Source organism: Brienomyrus brachyistius, chromosome 16 (genome assembly GCF_023856365.1).
Source record: "Brienomyrus brachyistius isolate T26 chromosome 16, BBRACH_0.4, whole genome shotgun sequence".
NCBI classification, from domain to species: Eukaryota; Metazoa; Chordata; class Actinopteri; order Osteoglossiformes; family Mormyridae; genus Brienomyrus; species Brienomyrus brachyistius.
In genome coordinates this window covers 13,126,826-13,141,455 of record NC_064548.1, presented here as the reverse complement: position 1 = coordinate 13,141,455, position 14,630 = coordinate 13,126,826, and the positions used below count along the sequence as shown (strand labels likewise).

General features: G+C 46.3%; 1 protein-coding gene across 2 annotated transcripts; it reads left to right on the top strand.

Moving 5' to 3' along the window:
• Positions 1 to 2,790: 2,790 nt before the first annotated feature.
• hat1 (histone acetyltransferase 1) lies at positions 2,791 to 13,590 on the top strand. 2 transcript variants are annotated; one of them, XM_048979834.1, is made up of 11 exons: positions 2,791 to 2,923; positions 3,990 to 4,061; positions 4,261 to 4,336; positions 5,511 to 5,631; positions 8,028 to 8,207; positions 8,297 to 8,418; positions 8,934 to 9,038; positions 9,520 to 9,626; positions 10,222 to 10,373; positions 10,757 to 10,873; positions 13,024 to 13,590. In XM_048979834.1, the coding sequence occupies exons 1-11, from the start codon at positions 2,917 to 2,919 to the stop codon at positions 13,189 to 13,191; spliced, it is 1,227 nt and encodes a 408-aa protein (XP_048835791.1). In that variant the 5' UTR covers positions 2,791 to 2,916; the 3' UTR covers positions 13,192 to 13,590. The 2 variants fall into 2 exon arrangements, with proteins under 2 accessions (XP_048835791.1, XP_048835792.1); XM_048979835.1 differs by lacking the exon at positions 13,024 to 13,590 and adding an exon at positions 11,527 to 12,995.
• The last annotated feature ends 1,040 nt before the right edge of the window (positions 13,591 to 14,630 follow it).

Genomic DNA, 14,630 nt, shown 5'->3' with positions numbered 1-14,630 from the left:
TTAGCGGGAGACGCCGCAAGTCAGTACCTGCCAGTTCGACCGACGTCAGCCTCCGTACTGCAAGTCCGCTTCGGTGCATGGCACCGATCTCTTCTTGGTGCACTAAAGTGTGATACAAATGACATTTCAGTGAATTGTAGTGAATTGAGTTTGACCTTCCTGCAAGCTTAATAACGTTAAGTAATCCGGAAATCATATCGTTTGTATAAAAAGGTTCTTTAATAGTGAAGCATCAGCCGTTATACCAAAGGCCACACAAGAGAGCTGAAGTTGCGCCCTATTGTACCCACAAATACTATAAAAGTAGAAGTAAGAGATAGTATATCTAACGAGAGGGAGGATACCTGAATTTTTTTACAAAGTGCCAGTTCGTAACGTATAATTATTGGCACGGGGGGAAAAACGTAGCTATATGGTCCAGAAAATAAAGGCTAAGTGATCAGCGGATGAACAAAGCTGCAAATTTAGTGGCATTTCTTGAAGGTTCAGAAGTCAAACTGCATGTGTTCCCCTGCCCGCAGTCAGAGTGCCAATAAACACGGTGAGAGGCCAGAAGACATTGCACTCAGAAAAGGTATAATCTAGTGCCGTCGCAGGGGCAGAGGTAAAATTATCCAGAGTTAAGGATTATTGTGTAAGTCAGACATAGGTGCATCTGTTGGACAGGGTGCTGTGGCAGGGATAATGACAGCGTTTTTGCACAGTTCAGTGCTCCTGCCATACCTTCTGTACTATAGAGTCATTTATTTTTATTGAGCTTTCACTCTCTAGAAAAGAAAAAAAAACCTTTTTAAATTGTTTTTAGGCTTAACTGCTTTATTCACAATAGCATCAATGTGAAGTAGCAGACAGCAAACCTTTACTTTTAGAGCTAAATTTGACAAAAGATCATCCCTGAATGCTTCTCACAGTTAATATCTAGCCACTACACTGACCTTGTTACATCTGTTGAGATAAAACCAATATTCCAAATATATAAAGTACCATCACACACCTAGTCATCATTATGACATACAGTAATACTGTACCCAGGAACTGCAGCAGACATATTGGTAACTGATAATCTAAATCAATGAAGAATTATCAGTGTCAGAGAAGATGCACTGAAAGATTAAAGCATATGAAATTTTCTCTCAATTCTCTATAAGTAAATGTAGCATTATCAGTATAGATTTTAACTATAATATGAATTACCAGTGTAAAAATAACATCAAATAGTACATGTAAGTTTGATTGTATACATTTATCTGATGCTTGTATCCAAAGTGACTTACAGTAGAAGGAAGGGTACAGTTTATGTGTGCTTACCGGATATGAACTCATGAACATTTCTTTGTTTGCACAATGTATTACTTGTAGAGCTACAGCAACTGTCTGCTAGAGAAGTGTTCAGTTGAGACATCTGGTGAGTTTGTTCAGAATATCTACATCCTGCCTGAATGCAAGGTCATGCATCACGTCATGTTACAGATACAGTAACAGCAAAGTAATGGGACCGAGAGGATTATTCCCAGGTATCTCGATCTAGTATTCATGTAAATAATCAATACTTCCTAGAAATTCCACTTTCACTGAATGTTTGAGTGTTTGTATGATATTTGTAAGGGCTCTACACTTATCTCTTTACTCTATTTTCTGTAAGCCTGATTACTGATTACATTGCCATCAGTAATTGTGTAATTGTTTGACTCGTGGGAGGATTCCACAAATAATTAGTTTCCAAAACTGTTGACAGGGGCGGAATAGAGTTGGATATAGGCCTGTGAGTTTGATTGAGACATCTTGTGATTGTTAGCTTGTGTCCTATACCTATTTGAAATAAAGAATTTTAAGTTAGTTTTTTCAGTGTTCTTTTTCATTAATCAGGAAACTGGCACCCCTCTGATTCCTTTTTGACCAGACATTTCGCATGGTATGCATTTTAAGCAATATATCAGACATACACAATATCCCAGATATGGATTTAAAGAATTAAAATCCATCCTTTTTCCTTGGTTGTTGTTCTTGTCATAAGTGTTTTAAATATTGTTTCAAATAATTATAATATTATAATTATATTATAATTCAAATAATTTACTTATAATAAAATATATGTATTCACATTTAGACTACATTATCCAGTTGTGACACTAATGTCTGATTTATGTTGTGCTTTGTCAGATACAATACCAAAAATCTAAATGTTTATTTATTAATTTTTTTTACTATATCTACACGTACTATCTCCGGGTACTCCGGTTTCCCCCCACAGTCCAAAAAACATGCTGAGGCTAATTGGAGTTGCTAAATTGCCCGTAGGTGTGCATGTGCGAGTGAATGGTGTGTGAGTGTGTCCTGCGATGGGCTGCCCCCCATCCTGGGTTGTTCCCTGCCTCGTGCCCATTGCTTTCGGGATAGGCTCCGGACCCCCCCGTGACCCAGTAGGAAAAGCGGTTTGGAAAATGGATGGATGGATGCACGTACTATTGTTGAAAAAAACTATCAATCGATAACCGCCTATCCTGGGGAAGGGGAAAAATCCACAGTACCCACGCGGTATACATGCAAGAGCCGCCGACAGAGATGTGGATTTCAAGGGCTAATCATTCAGCCGCAGTGCCGTTACCGCGGAGTATATATAGTATTACTTTATATGTAGTGTATTACACAGGAGCAAGATACATTTTAATACCATATATAATAATATATAATATTATAATTGGCAATAAATATACTATTAACAATTTAAAGTTTCAATTAAATCTTTCAAGGTATCACATACTCGATTTTTCTAGCCCAAGCACAAATGCTGTAAACCACGTTGCGCATTTGATGGGAATTTACGGTAGACGCAGGCAGTAAACGGAAACACGTGGGTAAATAGGAAGTAAACTGCGCCGCGCGGTTTGTGTCGCTTCCCGTCTGCAGTCTAGCGAAATGGCGGGTAAGTTATACGAATGAGAAAAAAAACTTTAATTTAGGCTAAAATACTTTTGCCAGTTTTCTCCTCATGTTTCCAGTGCGTTTTCATTGTAAATTGCTGTATGTATATTATTTTCCAGCTTAAGGGTTTTAGGTTAGTTTTGGGTTTTTAATAGCCTTGGTGTGATGCAGTGATGGCTACGTAGCTAGCCAGTTAGCTGGCGTCACAGAAGCCGCTACAGACCTTTAAAATACAGACCTCTAAAATGATAGCGAATCCACTGTACTGTTTTCTTTTTATGTAAATGTCTGCCTGTCTGTTATCTTTTCCGCTTAATCAGCACGTACATCAAAAAGCTTCCTTATATTTCGTAGGATGGTTGACAAAACCTGCCAAAATGGACAAATAGTTGTCCATTCGAACAAAAACAAAAAAATATTTCTTCTATTCTTGCTGGAGACAATTTTTTTTAAATATTACGGTGCATTATTACTGTTACGTTGTTTCATCCCGCTGTTAGTATTATGACTGCAAACGATTCTTAGTCTGTTGTCACGTAGAGACGGTGCCACGCTCTGAGACCACGCCCTCTGACGTGTACACTTATATACTATAATTCAGAACGAGCGGTTTCATGCGTCGTCACGTGTTGTTTTATATCCCTGTCAAATAGGAAACACCGACAGTGCTTTAAACAGACTTTTAATCCTGGTACTTTAACAGAACGCTTTGAAACTGACGTCGAATAATGATTTTTTTTTTAATTGTAATGTCATTGCATATTAGGGAACAAGCTGGTGCTTACCTTTTTTAAGGTGCTGGACTCGATTTATCCAGCTGGGTGAACAAGAATAAGGGGCAGGCTGGATAAAATATGAAACTTGTGAATCTGCAGTTTTTTGCCACTGTTACTCTTATAGATCTGCTAGACTGAAAGAGATCATCATCTCCCAAATGGCTTGCTTGTGATTTTATTCAGACTACCTTTGGTTCTCTTTAAACTGCTGTATGAATTTTTATCAAAACAAGAACTGTTCAAATACATATAAATTGCAAGATTAACATTCAGACTTTTGCTACATTTCAGGGATGAATGCGATGGAGAAGAAATTGGCAGAATACAAATGTGACACAAATGAAGCGATATGTCTGAAGCTTGGTATGCAGACTTCCGTCTGAGTTTTGCATTTTTGTCAGATGGCTGGCGTGTTGCTAGGTTGTGAGGGAAAATGAATGATGGGCCTATTTTGACAGGAGTGTCTACAAATGTTTTTTTCTTAATGTTTATGGGTAGAACTTGCATATCACACTGTGCAAATTCACAGAGTATTTCACTTCCTAACTCTGCCTCTATACAGTGCGTTTCCCTGAGGACGTGGAAGATGAAAGCACAACGTTCCACCCTGAGTATAGTCACCAGCTGTATGGAGATGAGTATGTTCTGTCACTGGCATGCCACTGCCCTCTCACCTGGGGTGGTACCACACTAACATTTCGCTCTGGTTTCGGTCACTTCAGAAACTCTAAAGCCCATATATTCTTTGGCAGAACTTTCTGCTGAAGACACATATCTAACTTGTATGGTTCCCAGAGGTGGAGATTTCAGGTCCAGAGGGTACAAATCCAGACCAAGATTTTGTTTCAACCAACCAGTTGAGCATAGAGTCACAGTCACAGAGTACGCAACTGGTTGGTTGAAACAAAATCTTGCTCTGGATTTGTACTCTCTGGACCTGAAATCTCCACCTCTAATGGTTCTTTATTTAATTCAGATTTTAGAGTGAAGGGTTGACAGACACAGGTTGAGAATTTGCAGTTCCTGTAATGCAGTGTTTCCCAATCCGGTCGTCAGGGACCCACAACTGGTTCACGTTTCTGCTTCCTCCCAGCTCCTGGTGTCTGGCAGGGGGCTTGGAGGGAGCAAAAATGTGGCCCGGCTCCAGGTCCCTGAGGACCGGATTAGAAAACACTGCTGTCTTCTTACTCGTCTTGCGATTAATCTTCATTCAAGTCTATTTTACATCTGTTTCATCCAGTGTGACTGAGCCAGGAAAATAATAATTATGCAAAACCCCACAAATTTATAACTGTCAGTTTATCAGATATTTGCAATCCAAAGCTTCATTGTAAAATGTACTTAGTAGACTAATTGAAGCGATTAAATAATTTGGAAAACGTTTACTTTTTAGACCCCTTTATAAGTAGAATGTCTTTTCTTGGATATGAACAAAAGTTTTAAAATATAAAGCCTTGTACCTTCAAGAAGTTAGGGGGAATTGTGGGTGGTTCTCCTGGCAACAGGAATGGGTGGAGCCTGGAGCTGAAGAATGGGTGGTCTTAGGGGTGCTGCTGTGTGGGCTTTTGATGGGATGGTGTTTGACTTGGGGCAGAGAACTGGTTACATGTGACATTAGGAAAGCAGTATTCTAGCCATAGTCATAGCAGAATTCATTTGTCCATTTTCTCCCTCTTACTGATTCCATTGAATTTGTTTTAAAAAGCATTGGCAGCTGTTGAAATTGAATTCAAAGAGCTGGATATAGTACTCAAACAGTATTACATGAATCTGTTTTTATCCTGAAATCTGTGTATTTCTGTTTTATTGCAGTGAAGTGGCATTTGGATATAAAGGTCTTCAGATTCAGTTGTACTACACGGCAGGAAACTTGAACACACTCTTCAAAGTGAAATATACATCGAAGGTGTCTGAGAAGTTTGACTGCGTGGAGGTAAGAAGACGGCAGTGAAATCAGCTGTGGTGACGTGCGTGTGAATTTATTATTGGTTGTGGAGGTGCCAGGCAGCTCCTCCTTAGTGCTGCGTGTGGGTTTGGGCCACCGTCTTTAGGCTTCACAGCAGCGATGTGAAGGATCTCATGTTCCATCAGGCCGATGTGCCCCCTGGGAAGGGGAGGCTAAATCTCCTCCCCTCCCCCTTGTCCCAGCTCTGAAGGAGCAAGCTTTTCAAGCTCCCCATGAGCGCTGGGAGATTAGTCACCCGGCTGAGTGCCTGTGCTGCACAGTCAGCGGGGAGCAGGCCACCAGTGTATCCCATTCGCAGGCCCGCCTCCCGGCACAGTTGCCTCAGTTTGATTTTCTACGAGTGCAGTAGCGCCCCCTGTAGTCTGGGTTATTTTAACCTTGTTCAGAAGTCCCCTGTTTCTTTGCCACCCTCAAAAAGGAGCTTCTGAGTTTCAGCTCAGGAGTTAATAATGTTTTTCTTTATCTTTTTTTTGCTTGTCTGCTTTACACTTTTTCAAAGAACCCTGATGCTTTCTTGTCTGACTATTTTATGAATATTATTCAACATATTTATCTAATTATTTTTATCGGACCTTTGAGGGTCCTTTTTAGCGTCTTTGTATAGAGGATTCTTCCTGAAGTAGCTAGGCCGTTCTCTTACAAAAATGAGTTACTATTTTCCCTTTAGCCTGTGAACATTTAGGTCTGGATGCTTGGGTTGTTCCTGTAGCAAAAAAAAAAATATTAAAAGTAATTCAATAAACTGTTGAAGAGCCTCTGTGGATGTCAAAGCCATTGGCTATTTAATTTTATTTCTATGCTCATTCCAGTTAAATGCAGGCATGCGGTTTGGGGTTTGAGTGCTCAGTCGCTGTGATGAATGCAAATTGTAGATTTGTACGTTGTTTTTTTTTTTTTGCTTTTAGTTTGTTAATGGTGTCATGTAACCTGCTCGTAGGGATAAAAGGTACAAAGTACACCGCAAACATAGATGGGGGAGCAGATCCGTTCCCTTTTATTAAAGTGCCCCTTTTCCCCATAATAAATCACCTTAGCGTGCCTGCAGAGCTCGATCAAGCCGCACTAATTCTCCCAGGCTGACTTTCTGCTCCTGTTAAGATCGTTTTCACTGATGAACACGGTCCCCTCCCCCCAGTGCATCCTGGCGGTGCTGCTCAAACACAACAAGCCCCCCCTAAATGCAATTCAGATCCACACCTAAAGACACAGAAGCCTCCTTTTGAAGTAAAACTTAAGGAACTCGCACCGGGGCCCCACAGACGATGCTGCTGGCTTGTCCCCAGCCCCCCCCCCCCCCCCCCCCCCCCCAAAAAAAAATGTGACAGGCCATTCTGCCGCAGGTGCATTTCTGCCAGCCGGACATTTAGGTGACGCCTGAGAAGGTGGGGGGGGAGGGCAGTGTAGGGGATTAGCACATTGGCTTTGTGTGGAGTATTTTGTCCATGGGCTCGTCTTAATTTCCCTGTTTTGAATGCGGGGCTGCGTGGACCCCGGCGACCATCGCCAGGCGCGGGACAGCATGAAAGGGCAGCTTAGCGCCTAAATGCCGAGCGTCCTCACACAGGCCCTCGTGGAAATGGATACAATGCAAACAACCCGGCCAAGCTCCCTCCGCCTGGGAGAAATCCACGGAATGGGGCCCCATTGTGGCACCCCACCCCCCCCAAGTCACTCGATTGAATCTGCGGGCGAGGATTAGAGACGATGGGCTTGTATTCATGCTTGGGGGGCTGTTTTGTTAAATCCAGATTAATTCATTAAATTTTATTGCCTGGCGAGAAGCATAAATACGCAATCGTGGGGGCTTCATCACATATTCATGGTTTAAGATAAGTAGTAAATGTATTCAATTAAGTGGCCTTCAGTATTGGGGAGGGGGTCGGCTCTGCTCAGCCGACAGTCCTAATAGCCTAATGGCCTGTCTTTCTGAGGCACGGGGAATGCATTCTCCTGTCCTAATTCCACGTGCCGTCCGTCAGTCACGCCTGGAGTGTACCCTAATGGACGAACAACAGCAGCTTCTTCACTATGCGTTCTCATTGATTACGTGCAGGGAATGTTACATTGGCGGGAATATACCTGTCAGTAAAGGAGTGTTTGAACCCATTTGTCCGTAATTTTAAGCGGTAATGGGATTACAGCCGGCTTCATTTTCTGTAGGTTTTATTATTATTTTTTCCTGGCTAATAAGGTGCGGACCTCCAGGGAGGTTTAAACAGTGTCTCCTGTTTGCCCTGCACCTTCCCAGCATGCAGGAACCTGGTAGAGACGTTGCCAAGTAGATTCACCTTAGTGTAGCTACGCGGTCACCCCTGCTCTCTGTTAACACGGCTGTGACACGCATCCCTCACCCCCCACCCCAGCCCGATGACGTCGAAGGCAAGATCCGGGAGATCATTCCCCAGGGCTTCACCTGCAATGCGGACGACTTCGTAGCGCTGTTGGAGAAGGAGGCCAACTTCCGTCCGTTTGGGAGCTTGTTGCACACGTACACGGTGCACGGTGGGGAGGACGGAGAGGACATCACCTACCAGATCTACAAGGTGGGGCCGTCTCTGCGGGGCCGGACCGGGCCTCATGCACGGGCAGCTGCCGATCTGGCCGACGCTAACCCCCCCACTCGCCCACCCAGGCGGACATGGCGTGCCCCGGTTTCCGGGAATACCACGCACGCCTGCAGACCTTCCTCATGTGGTTCATCGAGACGGCCAGCTTCATCGACGTGGACGACGAGCGCTGGACCTACTTCCTTGTGTGAGTCGCGCCCCCCCCCCCCCCCCCCATACCCGACCCTGTCCTCTCGCCGCAGCCCAGCACCCCCTTTTGTTCACGCTGCCACCAATTAGCAGGCCCGGTTAATTACATGCCCCCCCTCGACGGCGGGGACATTGTTGATCTGCCGAGAGCTTTCTTTGTGCCCCCCCCTTCTTTTCCCCCCTTATTTTTCCAGGCCAAGAGTTGAATTGAATGCTGTTGTCTTTTGAAAGGCTGAATGGAGCTTAAACAGTAAAAAGTGCTTCTGCCCCTGTTTTCTGTGGCTTGGTCTCTATTCAGGCCCACAATGGGCAAATGGACTGAAGTGATGTAAAGAGGTCGGACCCCCATCTCTCTCTCCCCCCCCCAACCTCCCAGCCTAAGTTGCCGGGCTCCAATTAAGTACATTATACATTCAGCTTGCGGCAGGTGTACCTACTGGGCAGCCCTCTGCCATGCGCCGTGCCGGAGACGAGGCTGCGATTGACCTGCTCGCCTGTACGTTCTGTCCACAGATTCGAGAAGTACAATAAGGACGGAGAGACCCTCTACGCCACTGCGGCCTACATGACAGTGTATAATTACTACGTGTACCCAGACAAAACCCGGCCACGCGTAAGGTAATTGCCGGGCTTGAATAAGCCCTCCTTTTCTTTGCCGAGTTCGGGGGGGGGGGATATACATCTCCGTCCCAAATTACCGTCTTGTGTGTCCTGTAAACCTTGGTTCTCACTGACATCGCGCAAAGTCAAAGTAGTTTGGAAAATTGTGATAAAAAAGCATTGATAGACATAATAAAAAAATATCATTATGATCGTATTAATTGATCATTATTCATTAAGAGTCCGAGTGTGGAGCAGGGGGAACATGGGTTTGTTACTTGTTTAATGTTTAGCATTCCCAGTGGGGTATTGGGATTTAAAGGGCCGGTACGTGTTTTTGACAATCGGGGTTTTGGGCCGTCTTGTGTTTGCCGGGTTTCCGTAACCGCTATCGAGCCCCAGCTGATGGTATGTAGCGCTGATGACCGTTCGAAAGCCTGCTAACCCTGCTTGTTCATTCTCACACACTCCACCCCACCCCCACCGCTCTGCCACGCAGCCAGATGCTGGTGCTGCCCCCATTCCAGGGAGAAGGTCACGGGGCCCAGCTGCTGGAGGCGGTGCACCGCTTCTACTGCACGTCTCCGTTGGTGCAGGACATCACAGGTGGGACACATTCCTCCCCTCCCCACGTCCCCCCTCCCCCCACTGCTTCCCAGCAAAGACCAAAGCCTAAAAGATCCAGTGCACAACACAGAAATGGCTGGTGGATTGTTTTCCAGGGGAATATTAGGGGGCAGCTGAGCAGACCTTTAGCCAGTGGAATCTGTTGCTTTTAAAAACGCGGCCGGCGCATATCCACCTTCACTGCAGAGAAGGCCTCCATCTTTTCCGGGGTTAGGAATGAAAGCAGGCGAGTACTTTTAGGGTGAAAGGGGTCACGGGGAGGGGGCAGAATTACTGCCCCGAAGGCAGACCGTCTGATGTGGAATTAAAGCCCCTCCCCAAGCCTGCCGTTCCCGGCCATCCAGCCACATTGCTCCGGTCACCTAAGCGTGGGAATCACTAGTAGTCTGGGCAGCCGCAAGCGTCCCACCTGTTTATCCAGTCATGTTCCTGCACTGGTGCTTCAGGGGTGTATAATTTTCACAACACAGCCATCTTTAAGGCACAGTTCTGAGACTATTTTTAATAAACTATTGGGGGGGCGGAGGGTCTTTACGGTGCGTAATAAAAATGACGGCGGTGCTTTTGATTTTAGCGGAAGATCCCTCTGAGAGCTACGTGAAGCTGAGAGACTTTGTGTTGGTCAAGCTCTGCCAGTCGCTGCCATCCTTTGCCTCGGAGCAGCTGAGCCAGGGTTTCGGTGATGCCATGGCAACGGAGGCCCGCGAGAAGCTGAAGATAAACAAGGTGAGCATGCACGCACGCGCACGCCAAACACCGCCCCCCCGCAGCGCTGTTGCAGTCGGCCGTGTGATCCTGCCTGATCAGTTATACCCGCAGCACCTAAGTCTTGCCTAGAGTAGAGGCCCCTTTCCTGAGTGAGCTCCTCTATTTTGACTTGTTCATTAAGCCTCCTTATAGGGAAGCAATTAAGTTAATTCTCTTTACTGCCTGTGGATAACAGTGCTGATTACTTGTGGGATTCTTGCAGCCTTTGGTCGACGAAACTCTGAAGTAAAACTTGAAAATTGTGTTTCCTTCGCATTCATGGATTTAAGTTTCCAAACCATTAAAAAAAGATCACAGATGCACGTCACGGGTTGTGATGCGTTTGTCCCCTGTCGCCTCAGAAACACGCCAGGCGCGTGTATGAGATCCTGCGCCTACGAGTGACGGACATGAGCGACGAGGAGAAGGCGAGGTCATACCGGCTGGAGGTCAAACGGAGACTGTTTGGGCCCTACAAGGTGTGTTTGCTGATTTCTGGGGGTGGGTGGAAGAGTTCAAACAGCTCAACTGTGTGTGTTGATGTTTAATAATCATTTATGTGTCCAACAATATTAGTACGAAAAGGGTTTTAAAAATCTATTACTCCCCTAAATTGAGAAATGGGCTGAAGGTTACAGAGCGTGAACACTGAGTGTTCACTATCCACGGACAGTCCTGGATTTCTAAATCCCACTAGTCGCGTTCAAGAGGGCACGATGATTTGCATAACTCAACAAGCATGACTTCGACTGTGCACATCAGGGTTAGGGCCCTTCCGGAATGCATTGGTCGATTCCAATCCAAATCAGGAAATGGAACCGGAGTTGGAATTTAAATGGCCCTGAAATTCAAATTCAATTCCTATTCTGTTCCCAGTAGTATTTTTTTCCAATCCCAACTCCGGTTCCATTTCCTGATTTGGATTGGAATCGATGCCTGCATTCCAGAAGGGCCCCAACCCTGGTTCACATGCTCACGCACATCAAAAGCCCGTTTTGGTATGAGGGTCACTTCAGGCAGAGCAAGGCTTCCTCTTCAGCACCCTGCATTTGGGTTGAGACTCCGAAACTGAAAGGCCAGTGTAAAGCCAGGTGTCGGGTCAAAGCCTTAGTAACGTGCATGATGATTACAGAGGATCGCAGGTTCTGAGCATGACGTCTCCAGCGTTGCACTGAGGCGGTGGTTGACTTCGTGGATTCGCTGCATGTGCTGCGGCTGAGGTCTCTCCCGCTGCAATGTTGGACGGCATTACCGTCGGCCGACTTTCTGCCTTGCCACGTAGGCCCTGCAGACATGGAGAGGTAAACCGGCTCTCAGTGCTAACTGGGATCTCCACAAATTTCATGTGGTGCCCATTGCCGGATCCTCGTGGCGACAAGGAAGTGTCCAGGGAATTTGCATGTCGTTTACTGGGGTCGTCTCCGGGAATGCGGTGCTGCTTTGCACATGCGCCTGCTTTAAGAAAACCAAACGGGGGGTGGGACTTAATGGCCGCGGGAAGCTTCGTTCCAGCATCATTACGGGGCTTTTGAAGTTTCATTAGGCCGCCCGCTTGCTTCCTCGAAACGCGTGCCCGCCCGCCATCCATTTGCGGCCCCCTACCCCTACTTGTATTTACCTGTGGCCTTTTTCCATTATGCTATAAAATTACTGTACAATGCTTTTGAAAGGAATCCCATTTTGTGGCAGCCTGGATGGGTGGGAGGGGAAGACGCCCAGGGCTGCCTCATAACAGGCGGGAGTCCTTTTAGGACTCGCGACTCTTCGAGTCCCGTTTTGGGGCCGTTCTTGAATGTCTTGTGTGTCTGATTTTTGCATATATTTATGATCTGAATGTGCGCCGAGTCGTTTGCGTTCATGGATACGTAATCAAGTCTGGATACGGGACTGACATTGTAAATGAGGCCGGGAGAGAGCCGTGGCACCTCAGCCAGTGTAAACGCCACCGGCGACGCGTTTATGGAAGCGGGAACGAGAAACAGGGAGGAGCACAGGCAGGAGATCTGGAGTCCAGATGGGGCGAGACTCGGCCTGGGAACGGAGGCGGCGGTTAGATTGCAGAGCTCGCCTCGCTGGGCCATGTGTGCAGCATTAGAGGCGGCTTCCCGGTGCTGCATTCTGTCTGGCCCCTTGGGTGTGCATGCATGTGTGCGCATGCGGCGAGGGTCCCTGCTGTGCACAGGGACACCTGGTCCTGTGCCGTAGCAGCATCATATCAGTTGTGGTTCCTCTTTACTTGCTCCTGTGCCTCTCAGACTCATGCACTTGTTCATGAATTCATAAGACTTAAACTCATCATATACTGACCTCCTTTCTCATAGCGACTAAGACAAGTTCGCTCCACCCTCCTTGTGTGAGGCTGCATACAAATAAACACCCCCAAGCGTTCGATAAGACACCCTGTCATCCAGTGGGCATATTCGCTTATCTGGGGGCCCCCGGCTGACATCAGCGTGGACGGTCAGGTGTTTCCGATATAACTAACCACGTACCGTTCCCTTTTTCCCAGGGCGGGGCGGGTCCAATAGCCTCGTTGCGTAACTCATTACATAATTAATCTCAGTGATTCTCCCTGTCTGCCTCAGGCATCCTAGGCCTCTTACCAGCATGTTGCTTTGTGTGTGTACAGAAAAACCAGAGAGAAATGGTGAAGATGAAGAAGTGTCTGAGGCCAGAGGAGCTGGCCTCTCACATCAGCCAGATGGACACAGAACTGCAGCACCAGGAGCTGGAGAAGAGCTACCAGGAGTTGCTAGCAGACTACAGACGGGTCATCGAGCGCCTGGCTCGAATCTGATCCACCATGCGAGACCCACCACCCATATCCCACCCTAACCCCCTTATAGAGCCCTTTCCGTGGTTGTTTGCGTACGCGTTCCCAGTGCTGCAGCTGATGTAGATCCTAGCGGTCGCTAACTGTTTTGGGAATCAGACTGGGAGTGACCTGGAAGGAGTGAGATCGGTCGTGTCGTTTAAGGGACTGTCAGCCCACTCTTAACACGAGCCAACAGGCTCCTCCTCCCAGAGCTTTGTGTTCTCAGGCGTTACCTGGAAAGTCTTTTGGTTTTGAAGCACTTGCAGAAAACCAACATTTTGTACATTGCATAATGGGATGTCCCTTAGTCATCTTCTGCCATTAGGACTTGTCATGACCGTGACTGACTTTGAAAGTGATTAAAAAAAAAAGACCCTTGTATTTCTTCTTGAAGTCTTGTGGTTTTTGTTCTGCTGTTAACACAAGTCCTTCAGGGTCCCTCTTCAGCCATGTTTTGCTTGGCGAAGGTAGGATTTCTGCTGTAATTTCCATGCAAAAAGTAATCAGCCTGATGCTAATTAAATATGTATTGATCGGGGTTTGTTTGTGGTCTGTGCATCGTTCCACCACTGGTCTTCATGCTATCAGGCCTGTTTGCGTCTCCCAGATCCTTAGAGGTGCGGTTCCTCATCTGTCTGCCAATTACCGAAAATTGTGCCCTGGTTTCTTTGACTTGGGAGGGGAGGCTGAATGGAAATTAATCACGGCTTCGGAGGAGCCCACGTCAGGGAGTTGCTGTGGAGAATCGCCCACGGCCTTCCCGACCTTCAGAGGCGTTGGTCCCGCAGCAATCTTAGGCATTGAACAATCAGATAATCAGGACTAGGAGGAGTGGTTTCATTCCATGGCTGTAATGAGTGGGGAAAAATAATTAACGAAGCAAAAAAAAAAAAACAGCATCAGTAATCCGGTATTTTCCAGATTTTCAAACAAAATGTGAGAGGTTTGGCTCGGGGTGGTAAAATTTGATATTGTAGGGCTGAGAGCAGTAGGGCTGGCCTCTGGTCACCAAGGAACATTGAAATTCGCCAGAACAGGCAGCTGCCAAATTGCACTGAAAACAGCGAGCGTCCACAATGACGCTCTCATCCTTTCAAAAGGGGTCGTGAGCTTACAGACCCATGACACACCGTCAAGTGGCAGCTGGAGGTTGCAGGACCTCTCAGATCTGCCTGCAACTGGTGGCTGCTGTCCTGCCTCTTTTAATTGCCTTTTTGAGACTAATATGGTCAGAATCCAAGATTAATCCAAATAGATTCTGCATCACTGCAGAGCTTTCTATGTTTGCAGATGGCCAGGCTCTGTATCCTTCATTTTCTCTCTCTCTCTCTCTCACTGTATTTCAGTTTTTCCCCATGTTTGAATAGATTTAATGAATTTGCTCCTGGGTGGACCAATTCACCAACATGGACAGCAGATTT

Coding starts and splice junctions, on each gene's coding strand:
- hat1 (XM_048979834.1), top strand. Junction 4,337..5,510: donor CACCAGCTGTATGGAGATGA/GTATGTTCTGTC, acceptor GTTTTATTGCAG/TGAAGTGGCATTTGGATATA. Junction 9,627..10,221: donor GTTGGTGCAGGACATCACAG/GTGGGACACATT, acceptor TTTTGATTTTAG/CGGAAGATCCCTCTGAGAGC.